General features: G+C 59.0%; 2 protein-coding genes across 4 annotated transcripts; one reads left to right on the forward strand and one right to left on the reverse strand.

Moving 5' to 3' along the window:
• Positions 1–1,995: 1,995 nt before the first annotated feature.
• PTGDR2 (prostaglandin D2 receptor 2) lies at positions 1,996–7,512 on the forward strand (the record flags this gene model as incomplete). 3 transcript variants are annotated; one of them, XM_079102952.1, is made up of 2 exons in its annotated part: positions 1,996–2,517; positions 4,469–7,512. In XM_079102952.1, the coding sequence occupies 2 exons, from the start codon at positions 2,331–2,333 to the stop codon at positions 5,689–5,691; spliced, it is 1,410 nt and encodes a 469-aa protein (XP_078959078.1). In that variant the 3' UTR covers positions 5,692–7,512. The 3 variants fall into 3 exon arrangements, with proteins under 3 accessions (XP_078959078.1, XP_078959079.1, XP_078959080.1); XM_079102953.1 differs by having other exon boundaries at positions 2,370–2,517; positions 3,883–7,512; XM_079102954.1 differs by lacking the exon at positions 1,996–2,517 and having other exon boundaries at positions 4,477–7,512.
• Positions 7,513–8,494: 982 nt separating this feature from the next.
• Positions 8,495–14,606, reverse strand: CCDC86 (coiled-coil domain containing 86). The gene is made up of 4 exons (XM_079102955.1): positions 13,732–14,606; positions 10,839–10,968; positions 9,067–9,141; positions 8,495–8,891 (listed from the first exon to the last, which is right to left on the reverse strand). The coding sequence occupies exons 1-4, from the start codon at positions 14,493–14,495 to the stop codon at positions 8,772–8,774; spliced, it is 1,089 nt and encodes a 362-aa protein (XP_078959081.1). The 5' UTR covers positions 14,496–14,606; the 3' UTR covers positions 8,495–8,771.
• Positions 14,607–15,665: the final 1,059 nt, after the last annotated feature.

Genomic DNA, 15,665 nt, shown 5'->3' on the forward strand with positions numbered 1-15,665 from the left:
GGCAGTCTGGATGCGGAGTCCCTGGGCCTAACCACTGTGCACACTGCCCAAATGGCCTTGTGGATCTGGGCTGGGCAGAGGTGGGGTCCTTCCCCAGGGTGGACGGAAATGCTCACCTATTTCTCGGGGGGCTGCAGGCCTTCGTGTTGAGTCCGAGCCCTCCCTGACCCCGAGGAAGGGACACATTTCCCTCTGCTGACGATCCGGACAGACGAGGCTCTTGCTGCTCCGCCATCTTGGCTGGGAGGTGCGGCCCTCTTGTACTTGACCTCGGCCTTCCTCAGTCCCGGCCTCGACAGAACGCCAGGTGCAGAACACCCGGTGGGCGGGAGGCCTCTGCCCTGCCTGGGGTCTTCACGCGTCCTGTTGAGCGTCTGTGAGACGCGGAGAAGAAACGGTCTCCGACCCCAAAGCAAAGAGGAGGGAGTGAGGGAGCAAAGAAGTGCGAAAGGGCCGACCGATTCTAGAACCTGGACGCTCGGCCTGCAGCCGGCCCCTCCTGCCCAGCTGCAGGCAGCTAGTTTTCACGAGCTTCGCGGGACACCCGGGCCTCGGGCTCGAGGGGGACGGCCCGCCTCCGGGATGGGGTGGGGCCGGCCCTGGCAGCCCGGCCTCCCTGCTCCTCCTGCGCTCCTGCCTTCCTGGGGGTCCCTCCTGGACAGGCACCATGCTACCTGGGGACCTCGGAGGGGTTCTTCTCCGAGGACGACGGTGTCAGCAGAGAGTGGTCCAAGGAGGGTGGAAAGAGGGACAAGGCGTCTTCCTCCTCTTCCTGCACACCGGTCACTCTCCAAGCACACCCTAGCACACGGCCCCATTGCCTGCACAGCCATGTCCCCACGCACACTCGCACTGCCCTCTGGGCTGCAGAGGCTCTGCCACAAAGGGGGGGCTGCCAGCGGGCGGGGACGCATAGTTCTGGAACACCAGGGTGACACTCTGGCTGTCACCGCCTCCCCAACACACAGACACACACACACACACACACAAACACACCAGGGTGACAGCTCAGTCTCTGGTTGTCACCGCCTCCCCAACACACAGACACACAGACACACAGACACACACACACACACAAACACACCAGGGTGACAGCTCAGTCTCTGGTTGTCACCACCTCCCCAACACATAGACACACACACACACACCAGGGTGACACTCAGTCTCTGGCTGTCACCGCCTCCCCAACACACAGACACACACACACGCAGACACACACACACACACACCAGGGTGACACTCAGTCTCTGGTTGTCACTGCCTCCCCAACACACAGACACACAGACACAGACACAGACACACAGACACACACACACACACACACAGACACACCAGGGTGACAGCTCAGTCTCTGGCTGTCACTGCCTCCCCAACACACAGACACACACACATACACAGAGACACACACACACACACACACCAGGGTGACACTCAGTCTCTGGCTGTCACTGCCTCCCCAACACACAGACACACACACACACCACACAGACACTCACACACACAGTCACACAAACACACACACAGACACAAACACACACAGACACACACACACAGACACAGACACACACACAGACACACACACAGACACAGACACACACAGACACGGACACACACACACAGACACACACACAGACACACACACTCACACACACAGACACTCACACACACACAGACACACACACAGACACACACATACAGATACACACACACACAGACACACACATGCACACACACCAGGGTGACAGCTCAGTCTCTGGTTGTCACTGCCTCCCCAACACACAGACACACAGACACACACACACACAAACACACCAGGGTGACAGCTCAGTGTCTGGTTGTCACTGCCTCCCCAACACACAGACACTCACACACAGAAACACACACACACACAGACACGCACACACAGAGACACACACAGAAACACACACACACAGACACACACATATCAGGGTGACAGCTCAGTCTCTGGTTGTCACTGCCTCCCCAACACACAGACACTCACACACACACACACACACAGACACACACACACACACACCAGGGTGACAGCTCAGTCTCTGGTTGTCACTACCTCCCCAACACACAGACACTCACACACACACACACAGACACACACACACACACCAGGGTGACAGCTCAGTCTCTGGTTGTCACTGCCTCCCCAACACACACTCACACACACACACACAGACACACACACACACACCAGGGTGACAGCTCAGTCTCTGGTTGTCACTGCCTCCCCAACACACAGGCACACACACACACACACACACACACACACACACACGGGTGACAGCTCAGTTTCTGGCTGTCACTGCCTCCCCAACATGCAGACACTCACACACTCACACACACACACACACACACACACACACACACACATGCAGGCACGCACCCGCCGGGGAGCCAACAGCTATTTCCTCCCTCAGCCTCACTCCCTGCCGGCGCCTTGGTCAGGCTGCGGCCAGGAACCAGCTGCTGCCAGTGCTGGAGTCCCGAGCTCCCCGTGCCCAGGTAAGGAGGCAGTGGTCCAGGACTGGGCAGCCCCAGTGCCCTCTCTGGACCCACGGGAAGAGGCCGAATGTGACCAGAACAGAGGGCTTTTACAGACAGGACAGCAGAGGCGCGAGCTCACCAGACGGGAGGGGACTTGATGCTCAGAGGGTGGAGGGAATCAGTTTTCTTGGGCACTGACTGGGTGCCAGGCACAGCGGCAGACCGTTCACAAGCGACCTGGCGGAAGATGGCGCAAGGTGACTGACAGGTTCACCCAGCCTGGAAGCTGAGGAGCCTGCAGCCCCTGCCAACCCAAGACCCCACTGCTGGGATGCAGGATGGGGGCTGTCTCCACAGAGACAGAGAGGCCAGTCTGGAGGGCTCCCAGGGGTCCGGCAGGACGGGGCTCAGTGAGCACCCCCGCGGGCTGCACCGAGGAGTGTCGAGGGCTGAGAGGGGCAGAGGACAGTCCCAGCCCCTGCTGCAGCAGAGGACACCGGTCGCCATGCTTCTCTGCAAAATGGGGTCTCATGGGTTTAGTAGGAGGTGACTGCAGACTAGAAAGCTTGGGAAGCAGCACCATCCTCAGGGGACATGGGCCAACTGCCCTCTCACTCACCTGTGGAACCAGCTTCAAGGGACCCATCTGCCAGGGAAAGTCTAGTGTGGATCCCAGAATCCCGCACTGTGCAAGGCAGCGGCCCCTGGCGGGGAGTGGGTTTCCTCACCCTCTGCCATCCCAGCGGGCCAGGATCTGCGGCTGGGAAGAGGGGCACGGAAGGTCACTGCTCCTGTCCTGCTGTTCTTCCCTCCCTCGTCCCTGGCTTAGCGCAGGGGTAGAGGAGGGAGTGCAGACTGCGTGCCATGCCACGGCTCCTCCGCATGGCTGGGCTGTTTGGGTGGCTTGGCACGTTCTTCAAACACTCACGTCCCAGTTTCCTCATCTGGAAAGTGGCGTGGACGGAGCCTAGCGCCTTTCTCTGGGAGCCATGAGAAAGATGGGCACCTGGGCAAAGGACCTTCCAGGGTTCCTGGTGGGTCATGAGTGCCCAGTGCCACCTGAGCTCCCGTGCCCTGCTGTCCCCTCTCTGCTGCAGGAAGCCTCCACCCCAAGTCAGCCCCTGCCCACTCCAGCCAGTCTCCACCAGCTTCACTGAGGGGCTTGGGGTTCCGAGGCCGGAGTGATCCTGGCTTCTCAGCGCTGGGTAGCTGCTGGACAAATAGCTGTTGGGGGGTGTGTGGGCGGGTGAGGGGATGAACGGGGTGGGTTTCCTGGGGCTGGCAGCATCCCTGGGACGGGGCTGGCTTGGTCCCGGGGGGCAGTCTGGGGTTCCTCATGCCCCGCTCTCTCTCCTCTTACCTCATTTCCTTTCCCACTATCAGAGGAGAGGCCAGCTCTGCTATTTGTGGTCAACACACCCAGCCAGCCACCCCTGTGGGACCAACAGCCGCCGGAGGACCTGCAGAGGCAAGGCCAGGGGTGCTGGGAAGGGGTGCGGGAGGCTCCTCCCCTTTGTCCAGGCAGCCCGGCACCACATGGGGGCCACGTCCATCCACTGGTGCTCTGGGACGGCAAAAGGCAGTCTCACAGGGCCTGACCTTCACTCGGTGTAGATCATCTGCTTAAAAATGACCACGTGCTGTGGACCAGGCCTTTTTACATATTCACTCCTAAGTTTATTTTATTTTATTCCAATAGCTCTGTGAGTTAGGAACAGTTATGAGGAACACCCATGTTTCCGGGGAGGAAATGGGCTCAAGAGGGTTCCATGACTTGCCCAAGGTCCCACAGGGAGCAGGCAGTGCAGCTGGGATGTCGGTCACCTGCCTTCGCTCCATCTCATGAGTCCCCAGTGGTCCCTTCTAGCACCTGGCCGGTCATGTTGTCTCCTAGCAAGGTTCCCAGGGCTCTCTCTGCCTCCCAGGTTGCCCTGCACTGCCAGACTCAGTGTCTCCTTCTCCACTACAGAGCCAGTCATGATGGCCAACACCACCCTGAAGCCCCTCTGCCCCATCTTGGAGCAGATGAGCCGCCTCCAAAGCCACAGCAACTCCAGCATCCGCTATATCGACCACGTGTCTGTGCTGTTGCACGGGCTGGCCTCGCTGCTGGGCCTGGTGGAGAACGGACTCATCGTCTTTGTGGTGGGCTGTCGCATGCGCCAGACGGTGGTCACCACCTGGGTGCTGCACCTGGCGCTGTCGGACCTGTTGGCCGCCGCCTCCCTGCCCTTCTTCACCTACTTCCTGGCCGTGGGCCACTCCTGGGAGCTGGGCACCACCTTCTGCAAACTGCACTCCTCCATCTTCTTTCTCAACATGTTCGCCAGCGGCTTCCTGCTTAGCGCCATCAGCCTGGACCGCTGCCTGCAGGTCTTGCAGCCAGTGTGGGCACAGAACCATCGCTCGGTGGCTGCCGCCCACAGGGTCTGCCTGGTGCTTTGGGTCCTGGCCGTGTTCAACACCGCGCCCTATTTCGTGTTCCGGGACACCATCCCGCGGCTGGACGGGCGCATCATGTGCTACTACAATATGCTGCTCCTGAACCCCGGCCCCGACCACGACGCCACGTGCAACTGGCGCCAGACGGCCCTGGCCGTCAGCAAGTTCCTGCTGGCCTTCGTGGTGCCGCTGACGATCATCGCCTCCAGCCACGCGGCCGTGAGTGTGCAGCTGCGCCACCGCGGCCGCCGGCGGCCGGGTCGATTCGTGCGCTTGGTGGCGGCTATCGTGGTGGCCTTCGTGCTCTGCTGGGGGCCCTACCACGTCTTCAGCCTGCTGGAGGCGCGGGCCCACTCAGCTCCCGCGCTGCGGCCGCTCGCGTGGCGCGGGCTGCCCTTCGTCACCAGCCTGGCTTTCATCAACAGCGTGGTCAACCCGCTGCTGTACGTGCTCACCTGCCCCGACGTGGTGCGCAAGCTGCGGCGCTCGCTGCGCACAGTGCTCGAGAGCGTGCTGGTGGACGACAGCGAGCTGGGCGGCGGGGCCGGCAGCCGCCGCCGCCGCGGCTCCTCCACCGCCACCACCAGCTCCTCGCTCTCGCTCGCCGGCCGCCTGGCGCCCCCTCTCCGCCCCGCGCGCTTCCTCCGCTGGCTCCGAGGCGGTGGTGCAGCGTCCCCGCAGAGGGACCGGGCGCGATCCCAGGACGAGAGCGGTCCCCTCAACCGGGCGCTGAGCACAACCTCCGATTAGCCGAGTGGCCTGCGCGGCCCGGATCGCAGGGGTCGGACCTTCTTTCTCCCCAGGGCAGAGGTCACGACTGTAAGGCACCCATGAAGGGTAGACTCCTGGACTGCAGCCTCGGAAGTGCTCCGAAATCAGCTTGTTGAAGCGCCCTGGGTGACTTTTTTCCAGAAACTACTGAGTTGAAACCGCGCTTTGCAAACCTTGCTGTGCCCATAAATCACCTAGGGATCTTGCCAGAGTGCAGCTTCAGGGGGTGGGGGCGGGGCGCGCAGCTTCTGCGTTTCTAACACCTCCCAGGCAGTCAGCCACTAAGTGCTGCTGGTCTGAGGACCTCCCTCGGAGTAACGGAGGCTGAGCTCACAGTAGACTTCCTAGACTAGCAAGCAGAGTCCCAGTGGTGCAACCCCGAGCCCAATTTATTTTTTTAAAGCGATCAAAATATCACTTTATGTTCAAAGAATTTAGAGAGTGTATCTCAACAGGTAGACTTATTTCCTCTCCCAAATTAGACTTAGCAGCATATTGAACAAGATCAGGTCCTCTCCCCGGGGCATGTGGGATATGCTCTCTCGGGGCAGACAGACCTGAAGGAACAGGAAAGCAGGGTTCACTGACCCTGCCCAGGTCCTTGACACAGACTTGCAGTGATTATATGTACCAGTCCTCCTCTTAGAAAGGGCAGAGCGGGGAGAGAAGCTGCCCTGTGTGCTGCTGCAGGAGAATGCACTCCTCAGGGACATGTGAGGAATGACTTGAAGCATTAATGTCAGGTCGGGCTTTTCTTGCTGCGGTTTTTGGAGCTGTAGGTATTTTTAGGGAGAGATCTTGGGATCCCCCCTTGATGGTTTTCTGTCCGATATGAGAACAAGCCTGAGATGCAAGTGGAGCACGTCTCCTCCTTTTAGCTCTTCTTGAGAGCCAGGGTGGACGGAATGATTTGCAGTGATCTAATACACAGCTGTTTTCTTTTTTGGAACTACCAGATAAATTAGGTGATGTCTTGGTCTACTTTCTGTTGCTATAACAAAATACCTGAAGCTGGTTACCTTATAAAGGGAAGATGTTTGTTTTGGCTGACTTTTTGGAGGCAGAGAAGTTCAAGAGGATGGTGCCAGCATCAGTTTAGTTTGTGGTGAGGGCTCATGCTTTTCATCATCAGGTGGAAAGCCTATTCTCCACACGGTAAAGGCTGGCACACAAGGAAGATGCATGAGGGAGACACACTGACAGTGACAGAGACAGATGGAGTGAGAGAGTCACAGAGTAGTAGAGGAAGCAGGCCAGCCAGCTGAGAGAGCTGAACCCACTTTATAATAACCCTGTCTCACAGTAACCAGTCCAGTCCCGACACCCAACCCACTCCCATGAGATGGGCATTGAGTGTGTTCCAGGGCTGGTGGCCCCCATGACCCCGTCACCTCCCACTGGGCTCCGCCTCTTAAAGGTTCCAGCATCCTTCGAGACTGTTAAATTGGGTACCCAGATCCCACCAAACCCCATCAGGTGATACAGTTCGTGTAGCTCACCAGCTGCTGGGACTGTGGGGGCGGGTAGGATAGTTTTACACTGGACTGGTGACACATTTTTGGAGTAATCTGAGAAAAAGGTCTGAGAAGCACCATTTCACTTTCAGGCCTTCCGTTTAGCTACTCGGCCAACGTTTGAGCAAATACTTTCTTCTGCCATCTTCGGGGTCAGCTCCTCGTGGGTCAGGGAGCTTAACTGTGCAGGGTCTGCACCCTGTTCAACTGTGTGAAAGCACACCCAAGACCTACCCAAGCTACTTCAGGAGCAGCTTCCCCAGAGCCAGTCTCTAGCCGGGTGACCCAGGATGCCCAGCGTGCTCAGGGGTGCCATGGGCAAGTGCTTGGGAAACCTGGGCTCATCAAAGTCTGGTGGGCACTGTTACCGAAGGTCTTGTCTTTGGCATCTGAACGCATGCAGCAGTTTACAGCACGTGACGTTTCCTAGTGAACCTGACCATGGCATCCCGAGCCTGGGCAGCACTGGCATTCTGCAAGATGCCTTCCGGACACAGGTAACCTCAAGGTCTCTGCAGCACCCGCCGCCTGACCACTTGGGAGGGCAGCTTGTAGCCTGCACAGCACTTCCACTGCATGGTCCCTGGTACCTCCGCCCACCATGGCCTGGAGGGCAGATTGCTGTCCCGGCGCTGCATGCCAGGGACTGACGGCTGGTGCCAGTACACGTTTGTCTGGTGGACGGAACACCAGTGGAAGAGCACCAATGCGGAAGTTTTGGGATCTGGGGTCACGGAGGGCCAGGGTGGTCAGCTGTGAACTCTGGGTGCCTGGCAGGGGCAGCCCACAGGTGCACCACCAACTGACAGATGTCGCCCCTGCAGCCTCCTAGCTTCCCGCTTTTCTCACTTTCCCACCGGACACCCCATGGACTTCACTTGCCTTGTTTTCCCATCAGGAGCGCTCCCTGAGGCCGGGACCCTGGTCTGTGGTCTGTATTCCGTGGTGCCTAGAGTTGCACCTGTATACCAGAGGCGTTCAATATTTTCGTTGTAGACCGGATTGGCATGGCTTAGCTCTTTGGGATTTGTGGTGTAGGGAAAAAGGAGGGGCTGATAGAGAAACTCTGCTTCCTGCAGTGTCCCCATGTCAATCTTTCAGCGTTGCAGTAGGGAGCAGCCCGATTCAGTCTGCTGGGAGACAGAGTCAGTGGCATGCAGTGGTAGCCAAAGCAGCCTCTGGGAGAGTGTGGGGGACCTGGGTCCTGACTGGTGGCCTCCAGGCTTGGGTTGGATCCAGGACCCTCAGACAGGACATGCACTGCGAGCTCAATGAGAAACCAGAATTTACTGTTCTTGGTCTGCAGGTACTTGGAGGATGGGGAAGGAGGGAGTGGAACCTCTTCCCGCCTGCAGCCTGTCCCCCAGAAACCTGCCCAAGACCCCTCAAAGGCCCAGGAGTCCTGTCCAGGATGGAGTCCCTATCTTGAGGCCGCTGAGCTCGAGTGCTGGCTCCAGCAGAGGTGTCTGACTAGTGGCCTGAGAGGCCAGATGGCTGTGTCTGATGTGGCTGTTGGTCTTGGGGGCCCTCGGGGCTGTCCACAGCTCAGACCTTGGCTGCTGGCCGCTGGGGTGGCTGTTTCTGCAGCAGGGCCAGCGTGTCCCGCTTCTGAATGGAGCGCAGCTGCTGCTTCTTTGCCTGCTTGAGCTTGGCAGGGTTTCGGATCTGGGGGTGGTAGAAGGGGAAGTCATCGGGGTGGCCAGGCCCGTCCCTGTCCCTGTGGGAAGGGGAAGGCATCTGCAGGGGGTCGGGGTGGCAGAAGCAGCAGGGCGTGGGCAGGGCATCTCAAAGGCCTGGCCCAGCCACGTCTGCTCCTGGCAAGCGGGAGGGGGACACTCACCACTTGGACAATCTCAGCCTTCCGCTCGTTCTCCAGGCGGCGCCTCAGGTTCTCAGCCCGGCGCTGCTTCTTCTCCTGGACACACAGGGACACAGGGAAGGAACTGAGGCTGGGAGCTAAGGTGACCTGGTCCTTCAGGCCCCAGCACAGTGAGGGCTGGCGCGGTTCCCAGTAAGTGGGGTAAAGACTCCCAGCTGGCTCCACGTTGCTTCTGGTGGTATGAGCTCGGGGACCTGGGGACCAGCAAGGAGGACCAGAGAGTAACACCTGTGCCATGGGCCTGGTGTCCAGATGCCCACTGTGCTGGAGGTGCCCGACCCCACATTAGAAGGAGGGTACCTGGACAGACAGCTGAGAAAGGGGTTAGACAGGAAGACTGGGTGGCTCCCTCCCTGGAGAGTCACACACGTGCAGGGAGCAGGCCCTCCACCATGGTGCTCATCAGCACCGAGGGAGGTGGATCACTCATTCCCACCTTCCCAGGGTCTCCCTCTCCCCGCAGGTCCCAGTGCCATAAAATGTAAGGCCAGGGTGGGGCTGGGCTCTGGCAGTGTTCCCAGGTGGGGCTGGGGCTGGGAGGAGCTGAGCTGCCCAGGTTTGAGGATTGACTGCGACAGGTAACTCTGCTAGACAGGTAAATGCCTCAACTCCCCCATATTTAAAGCAAGGCAACCACAGTGCCCAGCTCCTATCTGTGCGGTCAGTGCACGAGCACACTCGCAGGTCTTAAATAGCACTGGCTGTCGGGACTCTCAGAACCTAGATGGAGTCTGTCCTAGCAATTAAGCCAGGCTCTTTGGCTGCACTGAGGGTCCCCTGGCAGGTCCAGGGTGGGGACGTCAGCGCCCAGGCTGCTGCATGGTCAGGGGCCTCTCTTGGCTTTATTAACTTGGAGTAGTGGGATAGTCTGGGCCCCTAGAGAGAGAGGGGAAGTGAGACCTGCGGTATCAAGGGGAGTGTGGGCCAGGGAGAAGACACTGTCTTGCTCAAGGGGGGGCCAGGGCTGCATAGGAAGTAAGGTAAGGTCTCAGCACACGGGCGTAGCCACGCTGTCCCTAGGATCTTGCCACAGGCTGACCTGGGCCCACTCAACAGGAGGGGTGACTTGTCTGACCCTGGTTCAGTGCTTCTCCTGCACCCTGGGGTCACCTGATGGGCAGGACCCCTAATAACTCTGGTGCTGGGGACAGCACTGTGCCCAGTGCAGCCACCACCGGCTCCTTCGGATGCTGCCTGCTGAGAGCCCTCTCCACTCCCACTGAGGCCCTGGTGATGTGGGTGAAGCTGGGGCCCTTTATTTCCTGGAGACTGAAGATGTGGGGCATGGGGTGTGAGCCTCTGATGGACATTTCCGGCTCTGAGATGAGTGACGGGAGAGAACTGGAGGAAAAGTGTGGAACTGACCATGTGCTGGTGTGTGGAAGCCACTTCTTGAATGACAGCAGCAAAGCTGGGGACAAGATTTTCCCAGCTGGGAGGTCCTGGGGAAGGGACCCTGATCACATCTCACTGGATGCTCCTACACCAGCGAGGGCCTCCTGGAGCTTCTTTCAGGGCCCCCGCGCCCCACTTCTGGGCCTCCTGCCCATTCTTGACCCACAGCCCAGGTGGGCTGGGTGACTTACTGCACTACCCCCCTGTGGGTCCACACTGCTTTCTGCTTCTTGGGTGGGGGGCTCCTGGGGCGCAAGGTCTCATGACCAAGTCAGCCTCGCCGGCCCCTGTGTGCCTTAGCCTTCCGGAGCTGTGGCCTCAGCTGGCGGGCCTCTCACCTGCCGGCGCCTCTCCTTCTCCTCCTGCAGGTGCCGGGCAAAGTCCTTGGTCAGCTTCCTCTCCTGTCGCTCCTTCATCTTCCGCTGCCAGGATGTGCGCAGGGGCTTGTCCTGCACCATCTGGGAGAACCTGGAGGGGAAAGCAGGGGCTTGCAGGGTCTGTGGGCCACTGCTCCTGCCCCCTCTGCTGTCACTCTGGGCTCTGGGCCTTCTTCCCAAAAGCCAGTCTGAGTCACCTCCCTCTGCGGGGCCGCCCTCCGGTCATGCTGGCTCTGTGCCTGAGGGGGCACTCTCATTCTATCTTACAGAGGAGCAGACCAAGGCTGAGAGGGGCCAAAACCGCCCAGGGACCCCTTGTTCCTAAGCGGCGGTAGCACATGAACCCACTGGCGACTGCCAGGTCTAGGTGCCTTGGCCTCTGCTGTCAAGTTCTACTTCCGCCAGGTGTGAGAACGCGCGTGGTACCGGGGCCTTCACTCCCTGTGGGCCACCATCCCATTTCCCAAGGCGAGGCTGGGCAGGGCCTCTCCCCCTGGCTGGGGCATGTGAAGGTGGGGTGGGTTAGGGGAGTTCAAGGAAGTAGGGACCCTCTAAGGAGTGGTGATCTTTGAGAGTCATAGGAGGAATGACATGTTCTCCAAGGAAGCGTCCTGCGGGAGTGTATGGGCTTAAAAATAGTCCAGGAAAAAGGGGGAGAGAAAACGCGGAGGACGAAGATGACGTGAGGCCACTAAAACGCCGAGAGCATCAAAGCTGTGATGGGAACATGGGAGTCGTGACCCTGTGCTCTCCCTGTCTGTGTGCTCGAGAATTTCCCTAATAAAAAGCAGACACAAAGTGAAAACAAGCCTCGCAGCTCAGTCCTCCTGTCACTGTTCACTCCCAGTCTGGCCCTTTCCCTGTTTCCCAAGGCTCCTCTGCAGATCCTCTCACAGTGGCCCTCCTGCTCCTGCACTAATTTCTTCTGAAAAAGTTCCTGTTTCCCCACACCCATGGTAGCATGCCCCAAACTGTGCCAGCCCCTGACGGCCCGAGTGCACGCTGGGCAAAGTGGATCCTGTGCACAGAAAGGGGCGACGCTGCTCTTCTGGGCCACCCTCCCACTTCCAGGGAGTCGGGCACACGCAGCCCAGCACTTGACGCCAGGCCCCTCCATGGAGAGCCTGGTTCTGCCCCCTCCCACTGCAATGCCAGCCTCTGGCCCCAGCACGCCCTCTCCCATCCCCAGGGCCTGCTGCTCTAGACCCCACCTCTAAACACAGAAGAGCGCGGGCTGCCGGGACCTCCGCCCTGGTCTTAAAGCTGGGCTTCCCACACTGGTTACGAGAACCCTAAAGGGACAAGGTGGAGGGAGCCTGGAGTCACCAGGGCCACAGGACACAGTGGTGTCGGGTGAACTTTCTGTGAGGGTAGAAATGCTCACCTCTCTGCTGTCCAGTAGGGAAGCCTCCACTCATAGGTGGCTGCACAGCACCTGAACTGTGTGCTTGGTGTTGAGAAAGTAAACCCAGATTTCATTCACCTTCAATTAATTTAAATAGGTACATGTGGCAGATGGCTCATGCGTTGGGACAGTCCAGTTCAGGGTCCTATCTGGACATCGGAGGACAACAGGCCTGGATACAAGCCCCGAGTTCACTGCTTACTGCCTGTGTGACCCTGGGTGAGGCAGCCTTGGAGGCTTCACTCTTCCTCATGGAGATGAGAATCATGACCTGAGCGTGTAAAGGGATGTCAGCTGGGACCAATGGCCTTCCCTGCCCCTCTCTCCCTCACCTGTGCATGGGCCCAGCCCACTCCTGAGGAGAATCCCGGGGTGTACCAGGCATGGATCCAAGGTATGGACTGGGCTCGAGCACAGAACACTGGGCTCTCTTCATGTCACATGAGAACACTCTGTGATGACCCAATGCCTCTTGGGCCTCCCTGGTCCCCAGGAGAAGTCTGCTCTTCCCTGTGGTACGGTAGTGTAAACATGTAATCTGAGCAGTGGCCTGGCTGTCTCATTAAAATGATTGGTTCTCACTTCATATATAAACTATTGCACTTCCTGAATAAACTGAGTCTGTGTCACAGAACCTGGCTCCCCGTGTCTGAGCAAAGGGGCACTGTCGCACTCATTCCCTTCCGGAGAGGCCAACCCACATCTGACAACACACTCCTGCTCAGTAGGCTCATCCTTCCCCTGGGCTGTCCCAGTGCCAGGACCCGACTTTCCTCAAGCTTGACTTGCTCATCCTCTTCCCACTGGAACCAATGTCCTCAGGGTTGGATGTGGCCATATTCTATAACCTGCTGGGACGGGGAGGAAGGACAGTGCCACCAGCCACTTCTCCAGTCACTCCAGCTTCAAAGCCTCTCTCTACCACTCATTTAGCCTGTTTCCTCAGACACAGACCTGCTCCATTGGGCCAAGGTGCAGACTTACTGCAATGGCACCCTGTTTGTGTTTGAAAGGCTCTTCCCCGGCCAATCCTCATGTAATCAGTGCTCGGCAATATTTTTATTTTTTATCATAAGGGCAAATAACTGTAAACAGATGTTAGTGGTGAAAACCTCACTGCTTTTCTCAAGTAATGGCTGGTTTACTTGCTTCTGCCTCCCTGGTAGAGATGGCAGACAATGGGAAAGGTCTGTTGAATGAATATGGGGCTTAGGTGCTGTAGGGGAGATCCACAAAGTCCCAGGAAAGAAACCAGGGAAATGACCTTTGAGGGTCTGGTCTTACCCTCCTGGGATCCCAGACATTTTGATCACATCCTGACTTTGATCACCTGTTTGGGGACAACCTCACTGAAGCAAGCTCTGGGGCCGCCTCGGGGTTGCACCAGGGTAAAGGCAGGGTCCAAACACATAAAGAACCCCACCCCCGCCATGCTGCCCCCCACTTCACCTCTTCTTGGAGCGGTCCTTCCATACCCGCCCGGATTTGGGCTTCCCTTTAGGGATGACAGGAAGCTCCTCCTGCTCCTTCTTCAACTTCTTGGACGCTGGGGCCTGCGTTGAAGATCCATTTCGCTTCTTTGCGCTGAGGCCGCCTGTCACCGTCCCTCCGGACGGAGGCGGCTTGCTTGGCTCAAGCTGGCTCCCGGGGGAGTCGGGCGCCGGGGGCGTCAGCTCCTGTGATGGTTGCGAGGGTTCGGGACCCGGCGCTTGTTGACCCGGGTAGGGCTCTGGTGACCCTGCTCCCGGCTGCAGCTGATGTGCGGGGGAGGCCGGGGCCAGCTCCTCCTTACTGTGGGCCACCTCCGAGTCCAGCTCTCCTCGGCCCTGGGGGCACTTTGGCGACTCCTCACTCGGCTTTGGCTGAGGTTGACGGGATTCGGGACTCGACTCTGGGTGTCTGCGAGGCGACCCCAGGCGGGGCTCTTGCCGATGCTGGGGGGACTCTGGGCCCGGCTCTGGCTGTCTTCGGGGGGACCCCAAGTCTGCACGCTGCGGCAGGCTGGGCGATCCCGGGCTTGTCCCCGGCTGGCGTCGGGGAGACTCTAGGCCAAGTGACCGCACACCGAGAGGAGACCCGGGCTCCCGCGTTTCTTCTGGGTTCGACTCGAACTCCACAAGGGTCCGTCTCGCCCGCGAAACTGAGGCGAGGCTCTCAGGGGCTTCGGGCTTAAGGCCCTCCAGCCGCCGGCTGCGTCTAAGCGGCGTATCCATGGCCCAGCCGGAAAGTTTCCAAACCCGAGCCCACGTGCGGCCTCCGCCGGCGGCGCCTTCCTATGACGTCGGAGACGCCCCGGCCGTGCGGAGCAGGAAGGGCTGAGGCCGGGGAGGCCATGTTGGTGAGGGGCGGGGAGGCGGGGCCGTCGGCCCGGCGGGGGCCGAGCTTAGCGGACGCATGCGCAGTGCGCGTGGGCTCAGCCGCTACCCGCGAGTCCTTTGGCTGGGTTTCACCTTTGCCTTCGCGAGCATCGTTTTCTGGGGTGCAAAGAGGGTTCGCAGGCAGAGAAGGGAAGGGGGCAGGGGACCATTTCTGGTAGAGAAGAGAATTGGAAACGGTTCGAGGAGCCGCTGGGCGAGACCGAATGGAAATGCCGCTAACTCCCGTGCAGTTGGCCACTGGCCTGTTTCTCATTTGTGATCTGGTGATTTTGCTCCAGCTTAGTGCAGCTAAAATGGCCCTGAGGGGCCCCCGAGGTGGAAAATCTAAGTCTGTGTTAAATGTGCGCACCGTTCCCGTCTCCTCCTCCCATTCTGCCCTTAAGTAGACAATCCGTGACTGTCCCTTGCCAACAACTGAAACGTCTATGAGTGAAGTGGAGGTACTAGTAAGGTGCCCCGCAGTTGTCCCGTGGTATCCACGCCGCACACCCTCCCAGGTGCCCTTTCTGCCTCCATGCTCGGATATGCTAGGATCCCTTGGATCTTCTTCTCTGGCTAGAAGTGTTTTTTATCTCCAGGGTGTGTGTGATTCTGTTCATGTCCTTGTTCACTAAGCTTTGGGGCCTCATCAGTGGGCAGGCCTTGCTTTCTGGACCTCCCAGTACCTAGAGAAGACTTTGGGGATAGGGGATACCTAAGGGTCAGGAGAGAAGGCTTGATGGATGCACAGCCTGCTGCTTAGGAAGAATATCTTGGAATTGGTCCAAGCTCTTCCCAACTCTTTCCAGCGTTTTCTTCTGAACTGCCTGGGTTTGGCCCTCAGGGATCCCAGGCCCCTGCACAGTACATTCCAGTGGCTTCTTTGAGAAACCATTGTTTCTGCAGCTGGGGATTGTGAGAGGGCTGGGAAGTTATCCAAAGATCCTCAGGGGTTAGAGGAAGGCCAGGGCAGATAGCCAGTGGGTCTCAGCACCTAGCACAACTCCCAGCTGCTGGATCACCTTA

This window comes from Sciurus vulgaris (assembly GCF_902686455.1).
Source record: "Sciurus vulgaris genome assembly, chromosome: 11".
Taxonomy (NCBI): Eukaryota; Metazoa; Chordata; class Mammalia; order Rodentia; family Sciuridae; genus Sciurus; species Sciurus vulgaris.

Excerpts from the sequence above, each read along its gene's own strand:
- CCDC86 (XM_079102955.1), bottom strand. The coding sequence starts at position 14,495 with ATGGATACGCCGCTTAGACGCAGCCGGCGGCTGGAGGGCCTTAAGCCC. Across the intron at positions 10,969-13,731 it reads AAGGACCGCTCCAAGAAGAG|GTTCTCCCAGATGGTGCAGG; the intron begins GTGAAGTGGGGG and ends TTTCCCCTCCAG. Across the intron at positions 8,892-9,066 it reads AGGCTGAGATTGTCCAAGTG|ATCCGAAACCCTGCCAAGCT; the intron begins GTGAGTGTCCCC and ends TACCACCCCCAG.